We start from the raw sequence: 22,538 nt of genomic DNA, 5'->3' as shown, positions 1-22,538 counted from the left end.
CAGCAAGGTGGTATCTGTAAACTAAATCATTCTGAGGTAAAAAGTTCCCACTCATTTTGTGCTCTCTTGAGTGTGGAGGGAAACCTCCATTGAGAAAATGCTCCATCAGATTGGCCTTTAAGCAAGCCCATGGTGCATTTCCTTGACTGATGACTGATATTGGAGGGCCCAGCTCACTGTGGGATATAACACCCTTGGGCTGTGGTCCGGGGTGCTATATGAAAGCAGGCTGAGCAAGCCACGGGGAACAAGCCAGTAAGCAGCACTCCTCTACGGCTTGTGTGTCAGTTCCTGCCTACTTCCCTGGATGATGGACTACAAGCTGTAAGCTGAAATAAACCCTTCCTTCCCCAAGCTGCTTTTGGACGAGGTGTCTTATCACAGCAATAGAAACCATAAGACAGTTTGTATCAATGATGGCTACATGTACACTGTGAAATGGGCAGAAAGTGTATGAAAGGGATAAGGCAGAAAGTGCCAAGCTGAGAAAAGCTGTATGGAAATTGGTAAGGGACAGGTCCATACCACAAAGGACCCCTACCTCAGCCTGAGCGATTCACTAGCCTAGGAGCTGCTGTGGGTTGTAGGTACCATCTTTTCCTCTCTTTTGGCTGCTTCTTCTAGTGCCTGGCTGCTTGGAGTAAAGTGGTAGGAAGATGTCAAGATCAAGCTCCTTTGGGTACTTGTTCTAGGTATCTCTTCTGCTACCTCCAACTCTCATTGGAAAACCGTAATTAATTCCAATAGGTGGGCAAAGGCCAGCCTTTTCCTCTTGTTTACAACTTAGGATCAAAATGGACCCAGGGCAGGGGTATTTACTGTTCACTGGTGTTTACCTTTCAACATAGACTAAAAAGTGGATGAAGCAGGTCTAAGCCATGCTCCCACCAGAGCGCCACCAAAAGAGGTTGGGGTATCTCATAGAGTCTTAGCAACTGGAAATCCTGGAAAGGGGAGAAATGGAGCAAAACGATCCTTCTGAACATATAAACAAGGGCGGGCAAAAAGAGTGCTGGTGTGCTGAGTTCCTGAACTAGCGATCAAGACTTGACTTTAGCCTATAAAACCTTATACAACCTTGAGAAGAGGAAAAACCTTAGAGAAGTCAGAGATGCCTGGAAACTAGCTAGTGAAGCAGGGTCTCCAAGCTTTTGCTTCCTCCTCTATTCCCTAGGTAAACTCTGAACAGAGAACACTTAGAACAACAAAGACTGCTTCTTGGTCTTTGGGGGGGGGTTATGGTCCCTTTATAAATATGATGCAACCTGGTGGGTCTTATGGGGGGGGAATGCATACAGATACCCACAAAAAACCATGTATAAACATACTTCAGGAAGGCAGTCGCTAATCAAGCACAGTCCTTTCATCTTTCAGGTTCAGAAGGGTGAAAATCTAACTACTGTAGGACTACTAATAGGCTTGAATCTACTATGCCAAGTCAAAGAAGCCAGACACAAAAGGATGACATATTGTATAATTTTGTTTATATAAAATGTCCAGAAGAGACAAATGGGAGTGGGAAGGAACACCTAGGGAATGTGGAGTTTCTTCTAAGGGTCATAAAAACATTCTAAACTTTTTTTTTTGCAATGACGGTTCATTCAATGACTGAAATATACTAAAAGCCACTGAACTGTATACTGGATTGGATGGACTGTATGGTACGCAAATTTCATCTCAATAGAGCAGTTTAACAGTGACACAGAAATTACAAATTAACCACACATTCATTAGGGGCAGAAAGAAACTAACAGAGAAACATCAAGGATGGTCTGACTCATGAAATTACATATTTAAAACAGCTCGACTTTATAGCATGGAAACTATACTTCAATAAAGCCGTGAAGAAAAAGTCCCCGGAGACCAGGAAAATAAGAGCACAAAGCTAGGGGAAGCTGCTGTGCAGATCCCCCAGAGGGAGGGGTGCCCACCAGTCTGCAGACCGGGAAATGGCTTGGGGAGGGGCGGGCTATCTTTCCCAAGGTCGAGAGAAGCTGGGAAGGAGGTTCCGAGTCAGAGCCCCGGTTCCCTGGCCTTGGCCCTGGCACTACCGCTAGCACTGTAGCTGCTCCAGTAACGGGCGGGCGAGGAAGGAAGGTTCTGCTCTCCTTTGGAAGAGAAATGCACTTCAGAAACAGGCTTCCAAAAAACATTCCTAAGGGTTTTATTTCTAACGAGGAAAATAATAAAATAAAATTAAAATAGGCTTTAGTTGGAACCAACGTTTCTTGTTTTTGTTTTTCTCCCTTTGAACAAATTAATTACACACCAACAATCTTCTTTTATTACAGCATGAACCCAGGAGGAGGAGACGGAGGAGGATGGGAAGGAAGGGTTGAGGTGGGTGTGTGGACAAGCACCAAAAGCCTTCAGACCATAGGCAGCCCTGTTCAACCCTAACAAAATTCATCGAAAATAAAAAAGTGAGGACAGCCATGGGAAGTTTCCTCCTCCTGGGTGGAACAGTAAGGGGAAGGGAAAAGATGAAGGGGAAGAAGGAAGTAAAAAGGAGGCAGGAGGCAAAAGTGGGGGGGGGGAAGGTTAGTGTAGCATGGCCTGACCCAGGGCCAGAACTGGGGGGAAGGGAGAGGTCCCCAGTTTGCATGTGCCCTGCATTTGTCTCTGGAATGGTGCTGGCCTAGCCCCAGTCAACCCCTGCCCACCTGTCTATCTGCCTCTGGTGTCTGGGAATGCTGGTTACAGGTTACCAGGGACGCAGGACTCCAGGGGCCGGCCCCCAGGAGCTGAGGTCTGAACAATACCTTGGAGTCAGAATATAAAAGTCACGGTCTTGGGGGTGGTGGCGAGGGGGGAGTCTCTCCACCTACCCGCCCACCTCCAAGAAGCAGGCTTGATGGTCAGAAAGGATCCTTGAGGCCAAGGAAGGATCTTTGTTGGGGTCTGTGCTAGGCTCAGCCACTGTCACAACTGTTGCCGAGATGGCTGCTGTGGGCAGGACATCAACAGCTGGGAAGTCAGAGTAGAGAAAGGGGCTGAGGTGTCTGAACCAGCCTCTAACACTGGTTCTAAGCCATCCTGGTCCTCCTGGGTGCTGGGGCTGCCATTGGTGGGGAAGGGTACAGGAGGGACCTCACCCCCAGTCTCCTCCTCCAGCTCCTCTTCCTCCTGGACTTCCTCGGCTTCTGGTTCTGAGCTCCGTACCCTCTTTGGCTCTAGCTCCTCTCGGGCTGGATCATCAACCTCCCCACCCCGATCCACCTTCCTCCGCCGCCTCCTCTCTAGGGCTCGGCCTCGTGTCCGACTCCCATGGCGCTCTGCCTTCTCCAGCTGTGAATACAAAAGGCAAAAAAGACAGGTTTTTAAAATGAGGCCTGATGGTGCATGCCTATAATTCCAGCACTTGCATAGCTAAGGCAGGAAGACCGCCATGAGTTCAAGGCCAGCCTGGACTATATATATATATATAAATAAAGTTACCAGACCAGTCAGGTCTACATAACAAGATCCTATCTACTCTCCCTTTCCAAAAGACAAGCACAGGCAAGTAGTCAGGCCTGAGAGAGCTCCCGACCTACTTGGCCTGACCTGGCCATGTCAATGACTCCTCTCCTTACCTCCAAAAGTGTGTGGACCCTCTCCAAGTCTGGAGGCTGCCCAGCCTGCAGCAGCTGCCAGATGCTATGATTCTCATCTAGGGTCACCTCAAGCAGATCCCCCTCCATCATAAGTTCCTCCAGTGGGGCTCGGGTTGCCTCAGGCAGTTCCAACACAGGGCCAGTCAACTGTGGTAATAGTGAGGATAGCAGCTCCAGATCTGGAAGTTGTGGAGACAGGCTGAATTAGAGGCTGTCCTTGGTCTTATCCTATACCACTATAACAGAGCTGAGGACATCAGGGGCCACACTGATAATATCCATTCAACATCCCACTCAACACTATAGCTAGACCTACCTCTCTTACCTGAGCCCTCCTCTGTGGCTACCTTTTCAGGACTGGTCACACTGTCCCCATTCTCCAACAGCCCCTGGACCTATCAAATATCAAGATCAGGAAAAGGCAGGGGGTAACTGAACTGAAGAGCCAGGCCCTACTCTTCCTTCACCCACGCCAAACCTGAGAGACTCTACCTACTGGAGGAAGGGCAAACATGGGTGCCCGCAGAGAGCAGGGTCTAGGAGTGTGGACAGATATAGGATGGAACAAAAAGGCTGGGCCAAAGGAGAGTTCAAACTGGAGCACAGGGACAGAGCTAGAGCCTACGTACAGGCCAGGGGACAGAAATCCGAGCTTAAGAGCTGGGCTAAGAAGCTCACCTTAGGCATATTGCCAGAGCCCTCTCCAGCGTCTGAAGAGTAAGCAAGGGATTCCTCAGGCTTGGATTCAGCCTGTAGCCGTTGACGGAGTTCAGCCAGCCGTCCCAACAGAGCAGTCACTTCCTCAGAGGCCAAAACCTGTCTGGCACGGCCTTGCCAGCTGATGGCTCTCTCTGTGAGACACTGTAGAGCCTCACCCTCAGGCAGCCGCACAGGCAGTCTCTGTAGGGCTACCAGCAGTGCCAGGATGGTTTCCAAGCGTGGGCGCCGTGATCGCATACACAGAGGGCACAAGAATTTGGTGTCCCATTCCCACCAGGCCAGCAGTGGGGATGAGTAAGACTGGCCTCTGGGAGCTGAGGAGGCGGGGTACTGTCACACACCGCCCATGGAACCAGTCCTGACACAGGTCACACTGCAGAGCTCCCACCCCAGCTGGCACTTGCCCACACACGCAGATAGAGGCTGTAGAGGAGGCTGTAGTCAATGATGCCAGTGGACTTGGCTTGGCTGAGTTGGTGCGACGAAGCTGCAGGATCCCTTCCTTCTCCTTCTGCTCCCCCTCTTTGAAGGCCACGATCTGCCGTGCCCAAGAAGGGGAAGAACGTAAACAACCTGATTCCTTCATTCTCTGGCCTCCTCAACACCCCACTCCCAAACCAGGAAAACTGAGCTCAGGGAGCAAGTGGTCTGCCCATGGTCACAAGGTTCAGACAATCGTCACCAGGCTCTTCACCCATCTGTATCTAAGCTTCTTACCACAGAGCCTGGGTCCCTGAGGTCCTGCGCAGACAGCCCCAACAGCTCTGTGTCAGATTTGTACAACCCCAGCTCCTTCTCCATCCACCGGCTGCGCTTGGTGCTGTCTGAGCCGGCGTCTGCACACGGGCAGAGCACCTGAGGCAGGCAGACAGAGGCAAATGACCATGCTTCCCTACCTCCCGTACCTTCTCCTCCCCTCCCCCACGCCCCCTCAAAAACTCCGATTCTCATATAAACTACCTCGAAACAGCTAGTCCAAGCAAAAAGAGGATGTAGGTAAAAGTGCTAGGCCTCACTCCAATAACGTGTAGCAGGAGTTCTTCTTGAGAAAGGTCTTGGAGGCCTTCTCTCTCCAGGAGTGTGCTGTCAGTACCTGCAGCTCTAGCTGTCTCAGTTCCTCCAGCCCCACAGGGAGGTCCCGACCCACAGCCACCAGGCCTTCCAAGTCATCCAAGCAGGGGTAGTGGTCACCATTCTAAGCACAGGCAAGAGAGAAAGGCAAGATGAACTTGCAATCATCTACTAATTCTCCATGTCTGGCCTGAGCTGGGAAGATGGTCTGTCCTCATAGTCTCAAAGCAGAGACAACTGACACTGTCCTCAGGAGTGCCCTCTACCATACATGACATGTGCATCTACTCACTGGCTCAGTCAAAGCAGCCAGTCAGTCTTCAGGGAGAGCAGACTAGCTATGCTTTTGTGGTCTTCCCTTTCTACCTACCGTCAGGTAGGTACCTGTCCTTTTCTACTCTCATGCTCTATCACCCTCACCCTGAAACAGAACCCCACTTCCTTCAGGCCAGCCTCCTAAGTCCCTCTCTTAAGAACATTGCTCTGTAAACACATTTTGCCTCCTTACAATATGTGGTACTCAATCCTCTCTCTAGCCATGCAAACACAGCACAAACCCTGTATATCATCCCTTCCTGTTACATGGAAGGTCTAGGTGTGGATGGGGAGGTCCTTACTTGGATCTCATCCACATCAGCAATCCACGCCCGGGCCTTAGCAAGAGCCTCCTTGAGAGACTGGATATTGGGCAGGTGAACAGGGATGTTTTCTGCTTCATGGATTATGGCCTCAAGTGTGGCCGGTGGATGCTTCTGCCTAAAAACAACAACAAAAGAAGGGGCGGGGGAGCAGGCCAGTTTGGCATAGCCTGTGGATCAGAGCCCAGCCTGATCAGTAGCTATAAACAGCTGGGCTCTTGTTCCCCCTTGTTACACTTCCGAGATTTTATGTTGGTAAAGATGGTTACCAGGCTCTGCTTTCTTCAGATTGCATGTACCCATATATCCTCCGCCATAGCTTTTGTACCTATGTTTACCACTCTGTCAGCCTGCTAGAAGCTCACATACTAACCACTTGCATAACCTGTGGCTGAAGTCTGTCAGACACCCCCTGTGTGTGGCATCTTTTTACCTATACCCACTCATTCATTTGTTTCCTGTGCTTCTATTGGTACTGGGCTACACACACACACACACACACACACACACACACACCTGTTCTCTGCTTTTCCATCAGCCTACCTCTGCCTCTATGTATACAGATTTAAAAAAAAAAAAGAAAAAAAAAAAGAACAAGACAAGGAACAAAAGAGCAGAGAAACTCAATATACCTATATAGGGGTAGGTGTGATGCCCAAAGCCACCCACAGCCATTCTTTTCAGATTCTCCACTAAATTTTGAAGGTAAAGACTAGCAGGGAGGGCTGGACTTACCTGGCCTCCAGGCAGAGGTGAGCTTTCTCTTCCCAGCGTTCAGCGATGGTCAGTAGCTCCTGAAGCTCTGCCTGGGCCTTATCCACAGCAGGGCTAGGGGCTACACTGGCGCCCGCAACCAACAGTCCCCGCATGGTGGCCAGGTACCCCTTCGGGCAGAGGGAGCCAGCGTGCGTTTTACCTCATCCAGCCACCGTGCCTGTTCCACCTGTCGCTGGAGCTGCTGGGCTTCAGGTACCTCTACCCCAGCTGCTGCCTCTCTCCAACAGGGACTGCAGTAGCCCTGGACTGGAGGGCTGTGAGACCAGGGCCTCACGGGCTTCAGACTGGTAGGCTTCCACCTGTTCCAGAATACCCTACCAAAATACAGGATGAAGAACAAACCCTTCAGTTGAGGCCACTTAAGAAGCCCCACTACACATCCTTGCTCCAGTGCCTCCCAACACAACCTTCTGAGAAAAGGAGATCTACCATGGCCTGAACTCTGGCTCTCTGAAATCTAAAACAGTAGCTCCTTCATCACTTGACTGCTCATTTCGATGCCCTGGGGAATATATTAAAATGCACATTCCTAGACACTTTTATACATGATTGATCAAAACTTTGTACTTTTCCTTTATCTTTACATGGGATTCTGTTCTCAAAGCACTAAGAGATCTTCTACCTTAAGTACTACGCTATATAAACCTTCATGCTCACTCTGGGGTCCCTGCCTTCTCCATCCTACTTTTATTTGTATAAACTTTATTTATTGTTTCAGGGCCCAACAAACACCCTTATTCCCTCCTCTTTTACTTCCTCAGACCAACCCTCTCTTGACTCAGCATCTTGTACTTACATTCCTGCTCCCGGTCCCAAGTCCCAAATCTAAAAACTTGCCCATACTTCCCACAATTTCTCACACATGCACTCTGTCTTACCTAAGCCCACCTCTCCTTACCTTGACATCCCCAATCTGGTGCATGGCACAAGGCAGGTTGTTCATCTGGTCCAGAAAAGCCCGTAGCTCTGCCAGGGTCATCTGCAGACCAGCCACCCTGTCGGGGCTATGGAGTTTCATGTGTGAGATTTCAGATCCAAACCTAGGTCCCTCCTTCCATTTGTGCCCAAACCATTCCTCACCATATCTGTTCTACTTTGATCTTGTACCTCAATGTTCCCACAATTGCCCTGGCTACAGGGAGAGTTTTCAAATCTAAGCATATTGATAGGACGAAGGGATAGACAGAGAGAGAGAAACAGCTGGAGGGTGAAGGAGCTTAAAAACTAACCGATGATAACAGAAGGCAGACTTTCCATCCTCCACTAACTCGCATGGAGCCGGAGCTAGAACCCAGAGCTTCATATACTAGGTAAGCATTAAGTTACAGCGCCAGCTCTTAGACTTCACAATCCACCCTCTACTGCAACTATGTTCAGGTTTTCTTGTGTCCTATTCTAGTCCCTAAACCTCCCATACTCTTCCCTGCCCACAAAATCCCTCAAGCTACCTCTCAAATCTTCTAGACACTGATAAAATAAACACTTCTAAGTTTTCTTATTGTTAAGGCTCTCCTCCACGAAAAGTTGCCTGTCTTGCACTCTGCAGTACTTCCCAGGCCATCTCACACTTGGCAATTTCCTGCTACTGTTCCATGGGACCCACCCACTGTAACACACTTCAGTAGCTGCAACAGCTCACACCAACATACCCTGCTTCCTGGCCACTGACCAGTCCCAGAGCCCGGGAACACACAAGCCTCTGCCTCACTCAGGCAGTTCTTCAGTCGCTGTAACAGCTCACTGTTAGGAAACCTTCGCTCACGGGCCTCAGATTCTAGTGCTCTCAGTTCTTCAAGGCCTGGAGGAAAATGAGAGCAACAAGGAGTAGGCAGCATTATGTAAAGGCGGAGGGAGGGAAAAGGCCAGGGATACAGAAGAAAAGACAACCGAACTTGTCTGCAGAGTCCCTCCCACCCCACCCCTACCGCCCTACCCGCAGAATCACTCACTGCGCTTCCGCCCATCTTCCACCTCCAGGGCCACTCGTACTTTGTTAGCCCAGGTATCAAAGGATTCAGCTCGAACTTTGAGTTTATGCAGCATGGCAGGCAGCTCGTCCAAGGTGTATCGATACCTGGGAAAAGGACGGGAAAGCACATTGTAGCCCAAATTTGCACTCTCCTAACTTCCTGCTGATAGGCCCTAGACTTACCGAAGGTACTGCCGGCTACTGGAGCACTTGCAGAGGTCATTGATGTGAGAAAGGCAGACAAGGCCATCTGGACAGTCATAGCAAGCCAGGGCAGATAGGAAACATGTGGTCTTGCACTTTATGCACTGACGTTCATCATCTGGAAGCAGCTCAAAAGCCTCTCGCTCAGCCTCGGTGATACCCTGAGGGCATAAAATCCACACATTATTCAGAAGCAGACATGGTGGCAGAAACCCCATCTCAGCTATCACAGTGTAACTTAAATCTACGATGATGGTCATGGAGATCAGAAGGCAAACTTCACATCACATCTGCCCTCTGTCAAGTCCACAATCTCAAAGCAGGGGTTCAGATGAATCAGAATTGATCAGATCAATGTGGACTTCAGGACAAAAAAAATTATAAAGATAGAAAAATCTGGGTGAGATTCTGATTAGGAGCTAGGCATCATGACAACTGTTTGTAATTTAGCATTCTGAAGGCTGAGGCAGAAGATTACTGTGAACTCAATGCCAACAAGCTGTTTGTTTCACAAAACCAAGGACAAGCCAGATGACTCAGCAGGTAAAGGCACTTGTTTGCACAAGCCTGGCAAGCTGAGTTCAATCCCCAGCAGACATGTTTTTAGGTGGAAGGAGAAAATGGATTCTCAAAAGGCTGTCCTCTGACCTCCACAGGATCATCACTGCACATGCACCCACCCAACAATGAAAGAAACAATTAAATAAAATATTTAAAACAAAAAGAAACAAAAAAGATTAGAATGAGAACAAAGGGCCTATAATGAGAGAGAGAAAGAGTGTGGACTAAGCAGCAGAGAGGTGGAAATGGAAGAAAGTCTGTCCTAGGAAACAATGCTGGCTTCAGTCACTCAACATTTACTGTTCCAAAAAACTACTGCTTAGCGAATGGAAAACACTGGGCACCAATAGGGCTTACAGAAACAACTGCATGTTTTGTTTTATTTAAAAAAAGCAATCCATGCCTAAAATGAAGAAAAGCCAAATATGCAAATATGTTGGAGTCACTGAAAGACAACAATTATGAGCAACTTTAGGAATTTTAAGAAGAAATGCTGGCTCCAATAGTTTTGTCTTACATACCAACTTTAAAAACAGACTGCTGCTAACACGGCTGTGATAGCCTATTCATCACGAGAATATGATTTCAATCTTCTGGATCTGTTTGCTTCTCTTGTCAGCAGTAACTAACATCCTTGCTGGATTGTTCTAAGTATTTCAATTAAGAACTTAATATACATTAACACTATGAATTATGAAGTACTCAACAAATATTATTAGCTCTAGTATTTAGTAAGAATATGCATCACATAAGCACATCTCATTTTACTAAAGGATAGCAGAGAAAGCCACAGCTTGTCAAAGTGAGGATTTGACTGCAATTTTGAATCCAAAGCTAGAGAATGCTGGAGGGTGAAGCCCCTAGAGTTCTCAGATGACAGATATGTATACATACATACTAAGTCATATCCAAAGAAATACTCAAAAACACACATCTTATCTTAAGGATCTCAAGATTATGGTGTCAGAACCCATCTCTGTATTAAGTGTCAATTGTTCAAAATTCTGTCCAAATGGGAAGGTAGGTCTCTTTTCTTTCAACCTTCATTTTGTTTCTTTTCATACTGTGGCACAGCATGGGGCCATCATTTAATAACATAGAGAGTAAGTACTTGAAAAAGTCAAGAGATTTACCAACCAATACAACAAATGAGAAGCTCCAGCCTTCCAACATCACTATAGCTGAAACTTGGCCTATATTTAACACTCACAGCAAAATTGTGAGTGTATATTTATGTGTGTATGTTTTAAGACAAGCCTTGCTATGTAGCCTGGGCTGGCCTGAAACTTAGGGCAGTCCTCTTCTCCCTGCTTGCTAAATGCTGAGATTATAGGCATGCACTACCATAGCCAGCCTATATATGAATTTTAAACTAAAAATGCATTACCCCAGAAAACAGGCCTCTCAGGATCTCTTAGAACCAGCATTCCTTTGTAATCTTTTCTTTCTTTTGCAATGCTGGGGATCAAACCAGTTATCTTCCACATGCTAGGTAGCATTCTGCCACTAAACTATAATACTAAACCTTCCACATCATCTCATAGAGGATCCTCATTACAGCAGTTCCCTAACCAGGCAGTTATAACAACAGCCACTCAGCCACACACAACTGACACATGCTTATGGAAAATCTATTGAAGTAGGATCACTTTCTATTAGATAACATTATTTTACCCAAGTTAATGAATGGAACATTGGAAAGTAAGAAAATAGCGGAGGGTGCTGGAGAGATGACTCAGCAACAGTTAAGAACACTTGCTGCTGTTGCAGAGAACCTAGGTTCAGTTCCCAGTACCCACATGGCAGCTCACAACTATCTGTAATTTCAGTTCCTGGGGCTCTAATCCCCCTCTTTATATACTGCATACACACACCGCACTTACATATGTGCAGGCAAAAGACCCATACACATAAAAATAAACAGAACCTCCCCTGCACTTGAGACAGGATCTTATTATGTAGCCTTGGCTGGCCTGGAACTTACTATATAGACCAGGCCTTTCTCAAATTCATAGAGATCTGCCTGCCTCTGCCTCTGCCACTGGAATGCTGGAATTAAAGGTGTGCACCATTACACTCAGCCGAAAATAAATTACAGCAACAACAAAAATCTTAAAAATCTTAAAAATGGGGCTGGAGAGATGGCTCAGAGGTTAAGAGCACCGACTACTCTTCCAGAGGTCCTGAGTTCAATTCCCAGCAACCACATGGTGGCTTACAACCATCTGTAATGAGATCTGGCGCCCTCCTCTGTATACATAATAAATAAATAAATCTTTAAAAAAAAAATCTTAAAAATGAAATTCAAGAGAGCAACTAGGTATGGTGGAGCATACCTATTAATCTCAGGACTCAGGAGATTGTGAAGAAGGATCAAAAAATTAAGTAAATCTTTTGTAAATTAAGTAAATAAAATAGAATTTCCTAAGAAACAGTCCACACTTCATTTTCTTCATGCATTAATACTACTAACATTAGCAGCTACTACATTGCAAGGGTAATAATAGATTCTTTTACAAGTATCAACTCACTCAAGCTTTACAACTACCATTATAAACACAAGTTTAATCTGGGTGTGGTGGCCCATGCCTTTGATCCCAGCACTTGAGATGAAGAGACAGGCAGATCTCTGGGTTAAAGGCTAGCCTGGTCTACAGAGCAAGTTCCAGAATGGCCAGGTGTGTTACACAGAGAAAGTCTGTCTTGAAAACAAACAAAATCAAACTTAGGAATTTATTACCATTTTACAAGGTGATAAATCGAGACTATCACATTTTAAGTAACCTGATGAAATGACCAAAATGATCAGCAACAGGGGTTTCCTATACCTGCCTATTTTAGTGGGTCATTTGCATAAGGGTCATAGCATCTATAACCACAGTCTGCTATTATTGAACAAATATCCATAACTCACTTAGGTACCTAAATAGACAAACAGAATTTCCCATTTTTTAGATGAGGAAGCTTACCCTCAGTGAAATAAACTGATTTGTGTAATGTTGCCAGGCACTGTAAGCACTGAGAATAGAACGTGGTTTTCAATTCAGGTCTATCTAGCTCTTTTCACTACACTCCAAGAATAAAGGCTACATCTATCCCTGGAAGTTAACCTTGTCTTCCTCAACCTTTACCAGGCTAGGATGCCTGATCAAAAGCACTACCACTCACCTTTTCCAGTAGAGCCTTTCGTAGACGCCGCTCCTCCTGCACCATAATGAACATCTCCTTATGTACAGCTGCTGCTAGGTTCAGATCCAGCTTCTCGGGGCAGGCAGCCATCTTGCAAATAAGCTCCTCATGAGAAAATACACAGTATCTTCGTAGCCGGCGGTAGTGCTCAATGCACTGGCGCCCAGCAGGCAGCTGTGGACAGGTTCAAAGTTGAACTTAGCCAAGCCTGAAGGAAGCGGTGCCTTGGCTTCCCCACAACCTTTCTGCTTCTCCCTACCAGCCACCACGCTCCAGACTCACCCAGTCAGCAGTACAAAAGTTGACTGCCTCAGCGAAATTATAGCCTTGGTTGAAACCACTGTGGTAAGCACGAGGAAAAGTGATGACAAATTCTCCTGCACACTGGTTTGTTCGAACAACCTAAGGGGGGACAAAAAAGGCTAAGACCACTGAGCTAAATCAAGGTTTTCTAGTTGTCAGCAACCTGACCTAAGAGCAGGGTCCTAAAGCAGACAGAGGAAAGCTTCAGGGAACAGAATATGACAACAGAATCCCAGGCCTCTGTTCTGAAAGGTGATTCGAGTCACAAGAGGTAGGAAATATATGCATCAAATCACTTCAACTTTCCTGTTAATATTTTAATAAAATTATAAATATCACTTTCCAGTATGACGACCATGATTTCACTTTAATAGTCATTCGTTTTATTACTCGGTTTGGAGAGTCAAATGTTTCTATGATATTGGTTATAAAACCAGCAGGTGCTGTTATGTCTCTTTCCCAGGGCCAATCACGTTCATCTCTTCTGATTATTTGAGTATTAGCCTAAACCACTCTAAATAATATGGATCTGAGCCTGGCAGTGGTGGCATATGTCTTTAATCCCAGCACCAGGACAGCCAGGGCTACACAGAGAAACCCTGTCTCAAAATAATAATATAGATCTGGACTATATTAAAAATATTAAAAGTAGCATCGTCAGCCAGGCATGGTGGGGCACACATTTAATCCCTGCCTCAAAAAAAAAAAAAAAAAAAAAAAAGAAAAAAGAAAAAAAAAAGAAAAAGAAAAAAAAAAAAAAAAAAAGAAAAAAAAAAAAGAAAAAGAAAAGAAAAAAGTAGCATTATCTGGCTAGAAAGATGGCATAACAGTTAAGGATGTTCACTGCTCTTACAGAGAACCTGAGTTGGGTTCCCAGCCCCACACTGGTGGCTCATAACCACCTATAACTCCAGCTTCAGAGGACAGCATCCATTTCATCAATTTGCTTAGTTTTCTATACGTATACTAACTTGAACAATAACTTTCTGATAAGAAGCCCAAACATCCTTTCCTATACATTTTTTTTTTTTTTACCTTTCTGTAAGTCTCTCAGCTTTGTTTTCTGAGGATTTTGCTTTTAGATATAGGGGTATTATTACATATGTAGCCTAGACTAGCCTTGAACTCACAATCCTGCTTCAGCCAAGCCAGTGCTGGGATTACAGGTGTGTATCAACACATCTAGCTTCATGCAGATTTCTTATCTTTCTCATCTGAACCACTTCTCTTCCCTAGATCCTGTGACAGATCTCATTTCCTAGATCCTATGCTCTTCTCTTTGTTGATTTATTCCTTTGCTGTGTTTGAACATGGTCAGAAGCAGCTTATTTGGAAGGGAGGTGTTTAGTCTAACTCTTACACTTACTTTACTGCATATAGAATTCCAAAATGAAAATCATTTTGAAGGGCTTTTGTTGTTTAAACAGGGTCTTACTACCCTAGCCTGGCTGGCCAAGTATTCGGTATATAGTCCAGGGAAGCCTTGAACTTGAGGCAAGTCTCCTACTCGAGTCTCACAACTACTGAGAATCATGTATCACCATGCCCAGCTCATTTTGAACTCTTTCTGAAGTCTTTTAGATTTCAGTGCTGTTAAAAGAATTCTGAATTAAACCTGTTTCTTCTTAAAGATGCTTATACAATTCTGCTCTCAATGTCTGACAAAAAATATTCACAATATATATCTTGGTATAGATCTGTCTTATTTGTATACTAACTAGGTGGCCACTTTGATTCATGAAACAATCCTTCAAGAAATTTTCTTTAGGGCTAGAGAGGTGGCTCGGCTGTTAAGAGCACTGACTACTTTCTAGAGGAACCAGGTTCAATAACAAACACTCATATGGTGACTAACAAATTTCTGCAATCCCAATCCCTGCAGATCCAACGCCCTCTTTTGGCCTTCACAGGTACCCATAATGCACATAGTGCACAGACATACATGCAAGCAAGACACCCATACATATAAAATAAGAATAATCTCATTTTTAAAAATTTCAATAATTTTATTAATAATTCTATTTTGTTTACTCTTAATTTCTGTTATTTGAATATTAAACTTACTATATAGATTCTATAATTTTTTTCTACCTTTTTTCATTTTTATCTTTTCATTCTATTATTTCAAGTACTTATTTTCTATGCCCTCATCTTTTGGATTTCACTTTTTGTTATCAAAATTTCAATGTCCCAAGAACTCAGCATGTTCTCTATATGCACTTTTTTTTTTTTTTTTTGAGAGAGAGAGAGAGAGAGAGAGAGAGAGAGAGAGAGAGAGAGATAGAATTTCTCTGTGTAGCTCTGGATATCCTGTAACTTACTTTGTAGACCAGGCTGGCCTTGAACTCACAGAGATCTGCCTGCCTCTGCCTCCCTGTGCCACCACTGCCCAGTGTTCTCTTTATGCTGTTTAAAACGGCATACTGCTCTTCAGGTTTGCAGTTTCACTTATTCAAGACTCAGTGGAAGCCCCAGACAGAACCTAACCCCACATATAATGTCATTTTTCCTACACATACATACAAATAGGAATTTGATGGGACCTCTCCATCTTGACAACGTACCTTTTATAATCTTCAATATGACAAAACTGGCACCATTTTTTCCCTTTTACAGATCTTAGCAACCCTAGCATAAGTTTTTTTCGTTCCTTAAGTTGAAACTTTTCACAGAAAAACAAAACAAAAACTTTATAGCTTCTCTTTGTCATATCTGACCTCTCTACATCTCCCTTGCACTTATAGGCATTATTAGGTAAAACAAAGGTTGTTTGAAAACAAACACTATCATAACTTAGTCAGTCAATTAGTCAATCTAATAACCAAGACAGACTCAGTGACTAACAATATGGGTAGCATCTAGAGCGTGGTACATTGGACAAACTGATGAATGATTAATGCCTCAAGTAGGACAGAACATAGTAACATGAGATCTCATCATTCTACTCAGAATAGCATATCATTTTTATTAAACAAGTGTTCACTTCTGGAATTTCTTACTAAATATTTTTGGCTGCAATTGACCACAGATAACTAAAACTACAGAAAGCAAAATAATAGACTTTTGAACGTATTAATGGGTTGTTTTCCTTTTAAAGTTTACCCCTCCCTGCCTAGTCTATTCCTCCAAGTTGCCTTCTCACTATTTGGTTCTATTTTTTTCTAGGGTTTTTGTTTCATTTTGATTACCAGATAATCTGAACTTGCCTACTTTTTCCCCCTCCGAGACAGGGTTTCTCTGTGTAGTTTTGGTGCCTGTCCTGGATCTCACTCTGTAGATCAGGCCGACCTCAAACTCACAGAGATTCACCTGGCTCTGCCCCTGAGTGCTGGGATTAAAGGCGTGTGCCACCACCGCCTGGTGCCTACTCATTTTTAAGAGACAAAAAAGGCTGAATGGAAGCTCCAAGAAAGTACATAGGTGACATTTATCAACTTGTGAGCTTCACTGAAGGATGGATGATCTGGATAAACCATTTAGTTTGGGAAATTCTAGAGTTTTTTTTTCTTCTTCTTCTTCTTACACTAGTCAGATTCCCAAACTCCCCTTCCCTCCTAAAAAATACTCATACTTTTTGTCTGCAGAAAATAGCCCAGCTGTCAGCAAGCTAACAGCCTAGTGGAGGAAGGTGGTCAGGAATCTAGTATGTACACAAAGGAGAATTCTACTATTTTTTTACCCCAATTCTACCTTTAACTGTACTAACTGTACCTTGGAGATCTCAACCCTCTGTTCTAATTTCAGAAATAAATCTCTGAAGTGAGGCAATGTCACATCATCAGACACAAATGATGGGAATCTGTTTCTTATACAGATATGAATCCATCCATCACTACCCTCAGAATGCCAGGTTCTGCTGCGTATAACCCTTAAGTGATTATAAAGTATTAAATCACGTTGGTTCTCATACATTCTCAGTAGTAGCTTAAGATTCAATTGATCAGGGCTGGAGAGATGGCTCAGTGGTTAAGAGCACTTGTTGCTCTAACTGAAGACTTGAGTCAGGTTCCCAGTACCCACATCAGGCAGCTCATAACCTCCTGTAACTCCAGGTCCAGGGGATTAAAACATCTTCTACTGGCCTCCAAGGGCACCCCCCCACACACACACACAGCCACACATATACATTAATGAAAGTAAAATAAATCTAACTTAAAAAAAAAAGACTGAATTGTACTGTCTGCTCTCTAGTATCAAGAATTTTATTGTTGGGGCTAGAAAAATAGCTAAATGGTTAAGAGCACTTGTTGCTCTTATAGAGGACTCAGGTTTGATTCCAAGCATCTACATGGTAGCTCACAACCTTCTGTAACTACAGTCAGTTCTGGGGATCTGATGCCTTCTGACTTCCTCAGGCATCAGGAACATACATTTGTGTGCATGTGTATTTGTGTGTGTGTGTGTGTGTGTGTGTGTGTGTGTGTGTGTGTGTGTGTGTGTATTTGTGTGTGTGTGTGCACATATATATACATGCAGGAAAAACTCATATACAAACCTAAAAAGAATCTTTAAAATGTCAATTAAAAAAAATTTTTATCATTGTCTCTCCACCTCTACAATTTATTCTGTTTTCTCATCTCTATGATTTATCTTTTTTAAAAAAATCCCTTTTTGTCACTTTACTGGGTTTCAATAAGGAGTGGAAGGAGCCATTTATATGTTTAATTTGCCCCCGCCCCAATCTGAGACAGGGTTTCTCTGTGTAGCACCAGCATCTGCCTCCAGAGTGCTGGGATTAAAGACATGCGCCACCATCGCCAGCTGTTTTAATTTGTTTCTTTAACCAAGAAGTTTCACAAAATGTTTAAAGATGAACATTCAATGCTAGCCAATACACAGTAAAAGGATTAAGTACCAGGATAAGAATCAAATTCTCTCAGAAATGCATTTTCTTTCTTTTGTTTATTATTATTTATTTACTTGGTGCTAACAATTAAAGCCATGATCTCTGAACTATACATACAGCTCATTAACCTGCTAATACATATCAATAAAATAGTTTATTTCAGCCTAGTAATTCCTCTGCTAGTATTCCAGAATAATTTGAGGTAAATCAACATCTAATATAAATCTTCCCATTAATAATGTATCACCATCACATTTTCTTCTTAAAGCAGTAAGTTTTGAAATATTTCTTGTTTTTATAATTGCTATGGCCTCCACCAGAAATGTTTTGTTTAAAAAAAAAAAAAAAATCTAACTCTGACCATGGCATGCCTTGCCCAAGCCCCTCTGGAATAAACTCCATGACTACATGGATAAAGAGTCATGAGTCTGGCAGGCAGGCAAATTCTTACTCTTTTATCAAGGACTGTGCATTGGGCACTGGATGTTCATCTTTAAAATTTTTGTGAAACTTCTTGGTATAAATACTTTTACAAACCTGATCCAGGTACCCCAGTCCTAAATGGCCCAGTCTGCTGTTCTATGATATCTCTCAACTTATTTTAATTGTTTAATGTTCTCTGTCTTCCACTCATGTTTACACACCCAAGGTAGGAATTACTTTATTGACCTTCAGGGTGGTAACCAGTGACCTTGCACACAGAAAGAACTTCAGCAATATCTGTTGAACAATCTACTCCCAGACTTTCTAATTTCATGGATGCAAAAGCCAAGTTCCAGGGAAGTCCCTGATAGCAGACCTAGGAAAATAATGCTCCTGATTTCCTCTTAAGCTCATTTGCCAATGTTACTTTACCGTTTCCTATGTGGTGATTATGAAAAAGCACCTCTATCCTGATGTGGTGGTACATGCCTACAATCCCAACATCTGGAAGACTGAGGTAGGAGAGTCACAAGTTTGAAGCCAGCCTGAGCGTTTAAGGCTAGCCTGGGCTACTACACACTGCAATACTATCTCAACAACAAAATAAACAAGAAGCAGTCATTCTATTCTACAGCTATTAAAAAGGAGGTCTTGCCGGGCGGTGGTGGCGCACGCCTTTAATCCCAGCACTCGGGAGGCAGAGGCAGGTGGATGGATCTCTGTGAGTTCGAGGCCAGCCTGGTCTACCAAGTGAGTTCCAGGAAAGGCGCAAAACTACGCAGAGAAACCCTGTCTCGAAAAACCAAAAAAAAAAAAAAAAAAAAAAAGGAGGTCTTTTCTTCCACCATGTGGGTCCTCAGAATCAAACTCATGTCTCTAGGCTGGGTGGTAAGACCCGCTGAGCCATCTCACTGGCCGAAAAATGAGAAATATGAATAAATAACAACAAAAATTTAAACCCGGAGTGAAGTGAACATTACTGGGCCACAAAAAGAATGAAGTTCAGATACATGCTGCAACCCAGATGAACCTTGAAAACACACTGAGAGAAGCCTCCCACAAAAGACCAAACAGTATTCTACTTGTATGAACTAACAAGAAATGCAAATCTAGAACTAGAAAATAAATTGAATGGATACCTAGTCCTACAGGCTAGAATGAAGAATGACTGTAAATGAGTATTTTACAGAGGGTTTTTCTGGGGTGGCAAAATGTTTTAAAATTGGACTGCAGTGACGACAGCAATCCTCTGTAAGAACATCTAGATTATATAATTAAAGTAGGTGACTTTTACAGACTGTAAACCATATTGCAATAAAGCTGTCTTTAAAAAAGACAATGGCAGTTATAAAACCATACTAGAGCAGCACTGTCCAAGAGAAATATACCAGGCACAAAGGTGCTTAGAAAAAAATATTCTTCCTTTTCTGGTACTGAGTACTGGACCCAGGGCCTTGTAAATGATAGACAAATGTTCTACCAAGCTGCAGGTGTTGAACTTAAGATGCTCTTGACTCAGCTTCTCAAACAGCTCAGATTATACAGCACATAACAAAGTCTGGCCACTTTAAAATTCTTTAGTAGCCACATTAAAAAAGTAAAAGGAAACAGGTAAAAAACTAACTTTTTATTTAACAAACCCAGAATGCTGTCATCACAGTGTGTAGGTGTTATATAAAAGTATTCGTGAAATATTTTACATTCTTTGTTTAATATTAAGTCTTCAATTCCTACATCCATTTTATACTCAGTGCATTTTGTCTGGGACTAGACACATTTGAAATGTTCAGTGGCCACACGTGGCTAATGGCTATCAAATTGAACAGTGCAGTTCTAGATCATAAATACAAGAGATTATAAAATTCAGTTTATTACTACATCAAGCTTTACATAAAAAATAACATGGAAATATAACAAATGTTTAGGATGGAGGGAATAGGGAATGACCTATTTTCCACTTTTTGGAAAGGAGGTGTTTCTTTAAAAATAATGGCCTTTCCCAAAGGAAGCGTAGTGTATTGTGGGGGTGGGGGGTGGGGGGTGGGGTGTGGACACAACCCACACAACATGACATGATACAAAGCCCTAAACATAGCTTACTAAACTGTGGCCTGCCAAGTAGGCACATGAAAGCCACAGGTGATTTGGATTGAAATGTATACTGCCAATCCAAAGAGGCTAGAGATGCTGAGAACTACTCAGTCTATAAGGGCAGGGCAGTCAGAGGCAACAGCAGCTGGCTAGAGAAGCTGGTAAACCATCAACAAGAAAAATACTGTGGAAGTGGAAATAATGTGCATGTCTGAATGTCAGTGATAATTTTTTAAAAGAGGTTAAGTACAGAACAGCTCTCTGACTCCTGCCCCACTCTGTATCTTAGCTGCCCTAATCCTTAAGCAAATCCTTTTATCCTATAGTTTTCCTTTACATTATAGACAAGAAGTATGCTACGGATGAGGAAGAAAAAGTCTGAGGAAAGGTTAGAGCCAATCTCTACTTGTGAATCAGTGGAAATGGAAGGGCCCATGACCATTTTCTGCTTGGTGGTGTGGTGCTTCATATACACCATACACCCCCCCAAACACTAAGCTCTGCAGTTCTCCTTTACCACTTAGTCCTGAAATCTTTAAATGTGGTTAGGGAGAGAAGGAAAAGGACGGCCCCCAAGTTGCAGAATGTTATCTGCACTAATGTTATTAGATGCAATTTCCCATGTCTAATTCCTTAGATATCCTGATCCTTGACTAAATGTCATTAAAAGTTATTACAAAACATTATCCAAACATATATGAAAAAATAAGGTAAAGGAAGAAGAAATTCATGTGAGAATCAATGATCTATTTATCTATCTTCCTACCTACCTACCTCCCTTCCTCCCTTCCTTCTTCCTTCCTTGTTTCAGAAAGATAGCTCAGCAGATAAGAGCACTTGCTACTGTTGCAGAGGATCTGAGTTTGGTTCCCAACACTCACGTAGTGGCTCATAACCACCTATAACTCCTGTTCTAGGGGATTTAACACCCTTCTCTGGCCTCCATGGGCACTGCATGCACATGGTGTATATACAGACACTCAGGCACACACACACACACAAATGAATACAATTAAAAAGAAAAGTGAGACTTTCTAGCCCTGTCTTTCCTCCATTTCCCTTTTCCACTAGCTGGAAGCTAGCTATGATAAGGCATCCCTGAGGTACTTCCCTCAAACACATGGTCCAGAGAACTCTATCACACTGTTTATTTAATCAACCATGATGACCATGGATATCAGAGCAATCAGACCTACAGCCCACTCAAGGCAGAAAGGAGTAAGAAAAGGCAGTGATAAATCACAAGTAAGGACTACAATTACTACCACAAACGTCATCAGTACATCATTCCTATCCTTGGCTTATGTTCCTGGGTACTCACCGGCACACCGTGGGACATGAGGGTGTTAGGATTCATGAGGGTGACAAGTTGGTGAAGGAGATCAGGCTGGCTATCAAAAAGCTCAGGTGTCAGCTTCTTCATCACTTCTTCCAAGTGTTCTGCTGCAAGTGATGGGACCCCATACCAGGTTTTTGGCTCACCCCTGTTCAAGTTAAAAGGGGATACAGAATGGTCATATACATGGTTATGTAGAGAGCCCACCCTAACTGTTTCCCCAGCTTGCCATGGCCCCACTCACCAGTGGAGGTAGTTAATAGAGTAACTCCAGTGATCCTCAATATGCCAGCAAAAGGCTGAGAAGACCATGCCCACATAGAGCCAGGGTACCTTCATGCCAGATATATCTGCATTGATGTGGCACAGTACAGACTGCTCCAATACAGGCATCACGTTCAGGTTCCAACCACTCGTAGCATACTCCTGTCAGATCAAATATTTGTACAAAAGGATGAGGATTATGCTAAGGAAGTGAGCATTCCCCCGACCCCAGTACTGGGGATTGAACCTTGGGCCTCACAAATGTTAGGCAAATGTTCTACCACTGTACCCTGAGTCTTTTCTACTTTTTATTTGGAGATAGGATCTTCCTAAGTTGCCCTGGCAGGCCTTGAGGTTGTGATCCTCTTGCCTCAATCTCCTGAGCAGATGGGATTATAGGCCTAAATTACCAAGCCCAGCATTTTTTTTGTCTTTCTTATTCTCTCTCTCTCTCTCTCTCTCTCTCTCTAGTGTATTGTGAGTCTATGTTTTTGTGGGTGCACACTTGTGAACATACACGTGAAGGCCAGAGGTCAACATCAGGTATCTT

At 43.7% G+C, this 22,538-nt stretch overlaps 1 protein-coding gene across 1 annotated transcript in view; it reads right to left on the bottom strand.

The window, feature by feature from the left end:
* Positions 1–2,140: 2,140 nt before the first annotated feature.
* Positions 2,141–22,538, bottom strand: part of LOC114683381 (lysine-specific demethylase 5C-like) — a 40,089-nt gene continuing 19,691 nt past the window's right edge. The window contains 20 exon segments of the mRNA XM_028857679.2: positions 2,141–3,288; positions 3,576–3,775; positions 3,922–3,991; positions 4,275–4,611; positions 4,613–4,854; positions 5,034–5,171; positions 5,323–5,511; positions 6,005–6,143; positions 6,761–6,902; positions 6,905–7,008; positions 7,010–7,116; positions 7,701–7,806; positions 8,452–8,489; positions 8,491–8,600; positions 8,752–8,876; positions 8,955–9,136; positions 12,705–12,899; positions 13,008–13,127; positions 21,710–21,872; positions 21,969–22,150. Of these exon segments, the coding sequence (XP_028713512.1) occupies positions 2,923–3,288; positions 3,576–3,775; positions 3,922–3,991; positions 4,275–4,611; positions 4,613–4,854; positions 5,034–5,171; positions 5,323–5,511; positions 6,005–6,143; positions 6,761–6,902; positions 6,905–7,008; positions 7,010–7,116; positions 7,701–7,806; positions 8,452–8,489; positions 8,491–8,600; positions 8,752–8,876; positions 8,955–9,136; positions 12,705–12,899; positions 13,008–13,127; positions 21,710–21,872; positions 21,969–22,150 (3,255 nt within the window). The 3' untranslated portion in view covers positions 2,141–2,922.

The sequence above is a fragment of the Peromyscus leucopus genome, chromosome X (genome assembly GCF_004664715.2).
Source record: "Peromyscus leucopus breed LL Stock chromosome X, UCI_PerLeu_2.1, whole genome shotgun sequence".
In the NCBI taxonomy this organism is placed as follows: Eukaryota; Metazoa; Chordata; class Mammalia; order Rodentia; family Cricetidae; genus Peromyscus; species Peromyscus leucopus.
This window is presented reverse-complemented; position numbering and strand designations above follow the sequence as displayed.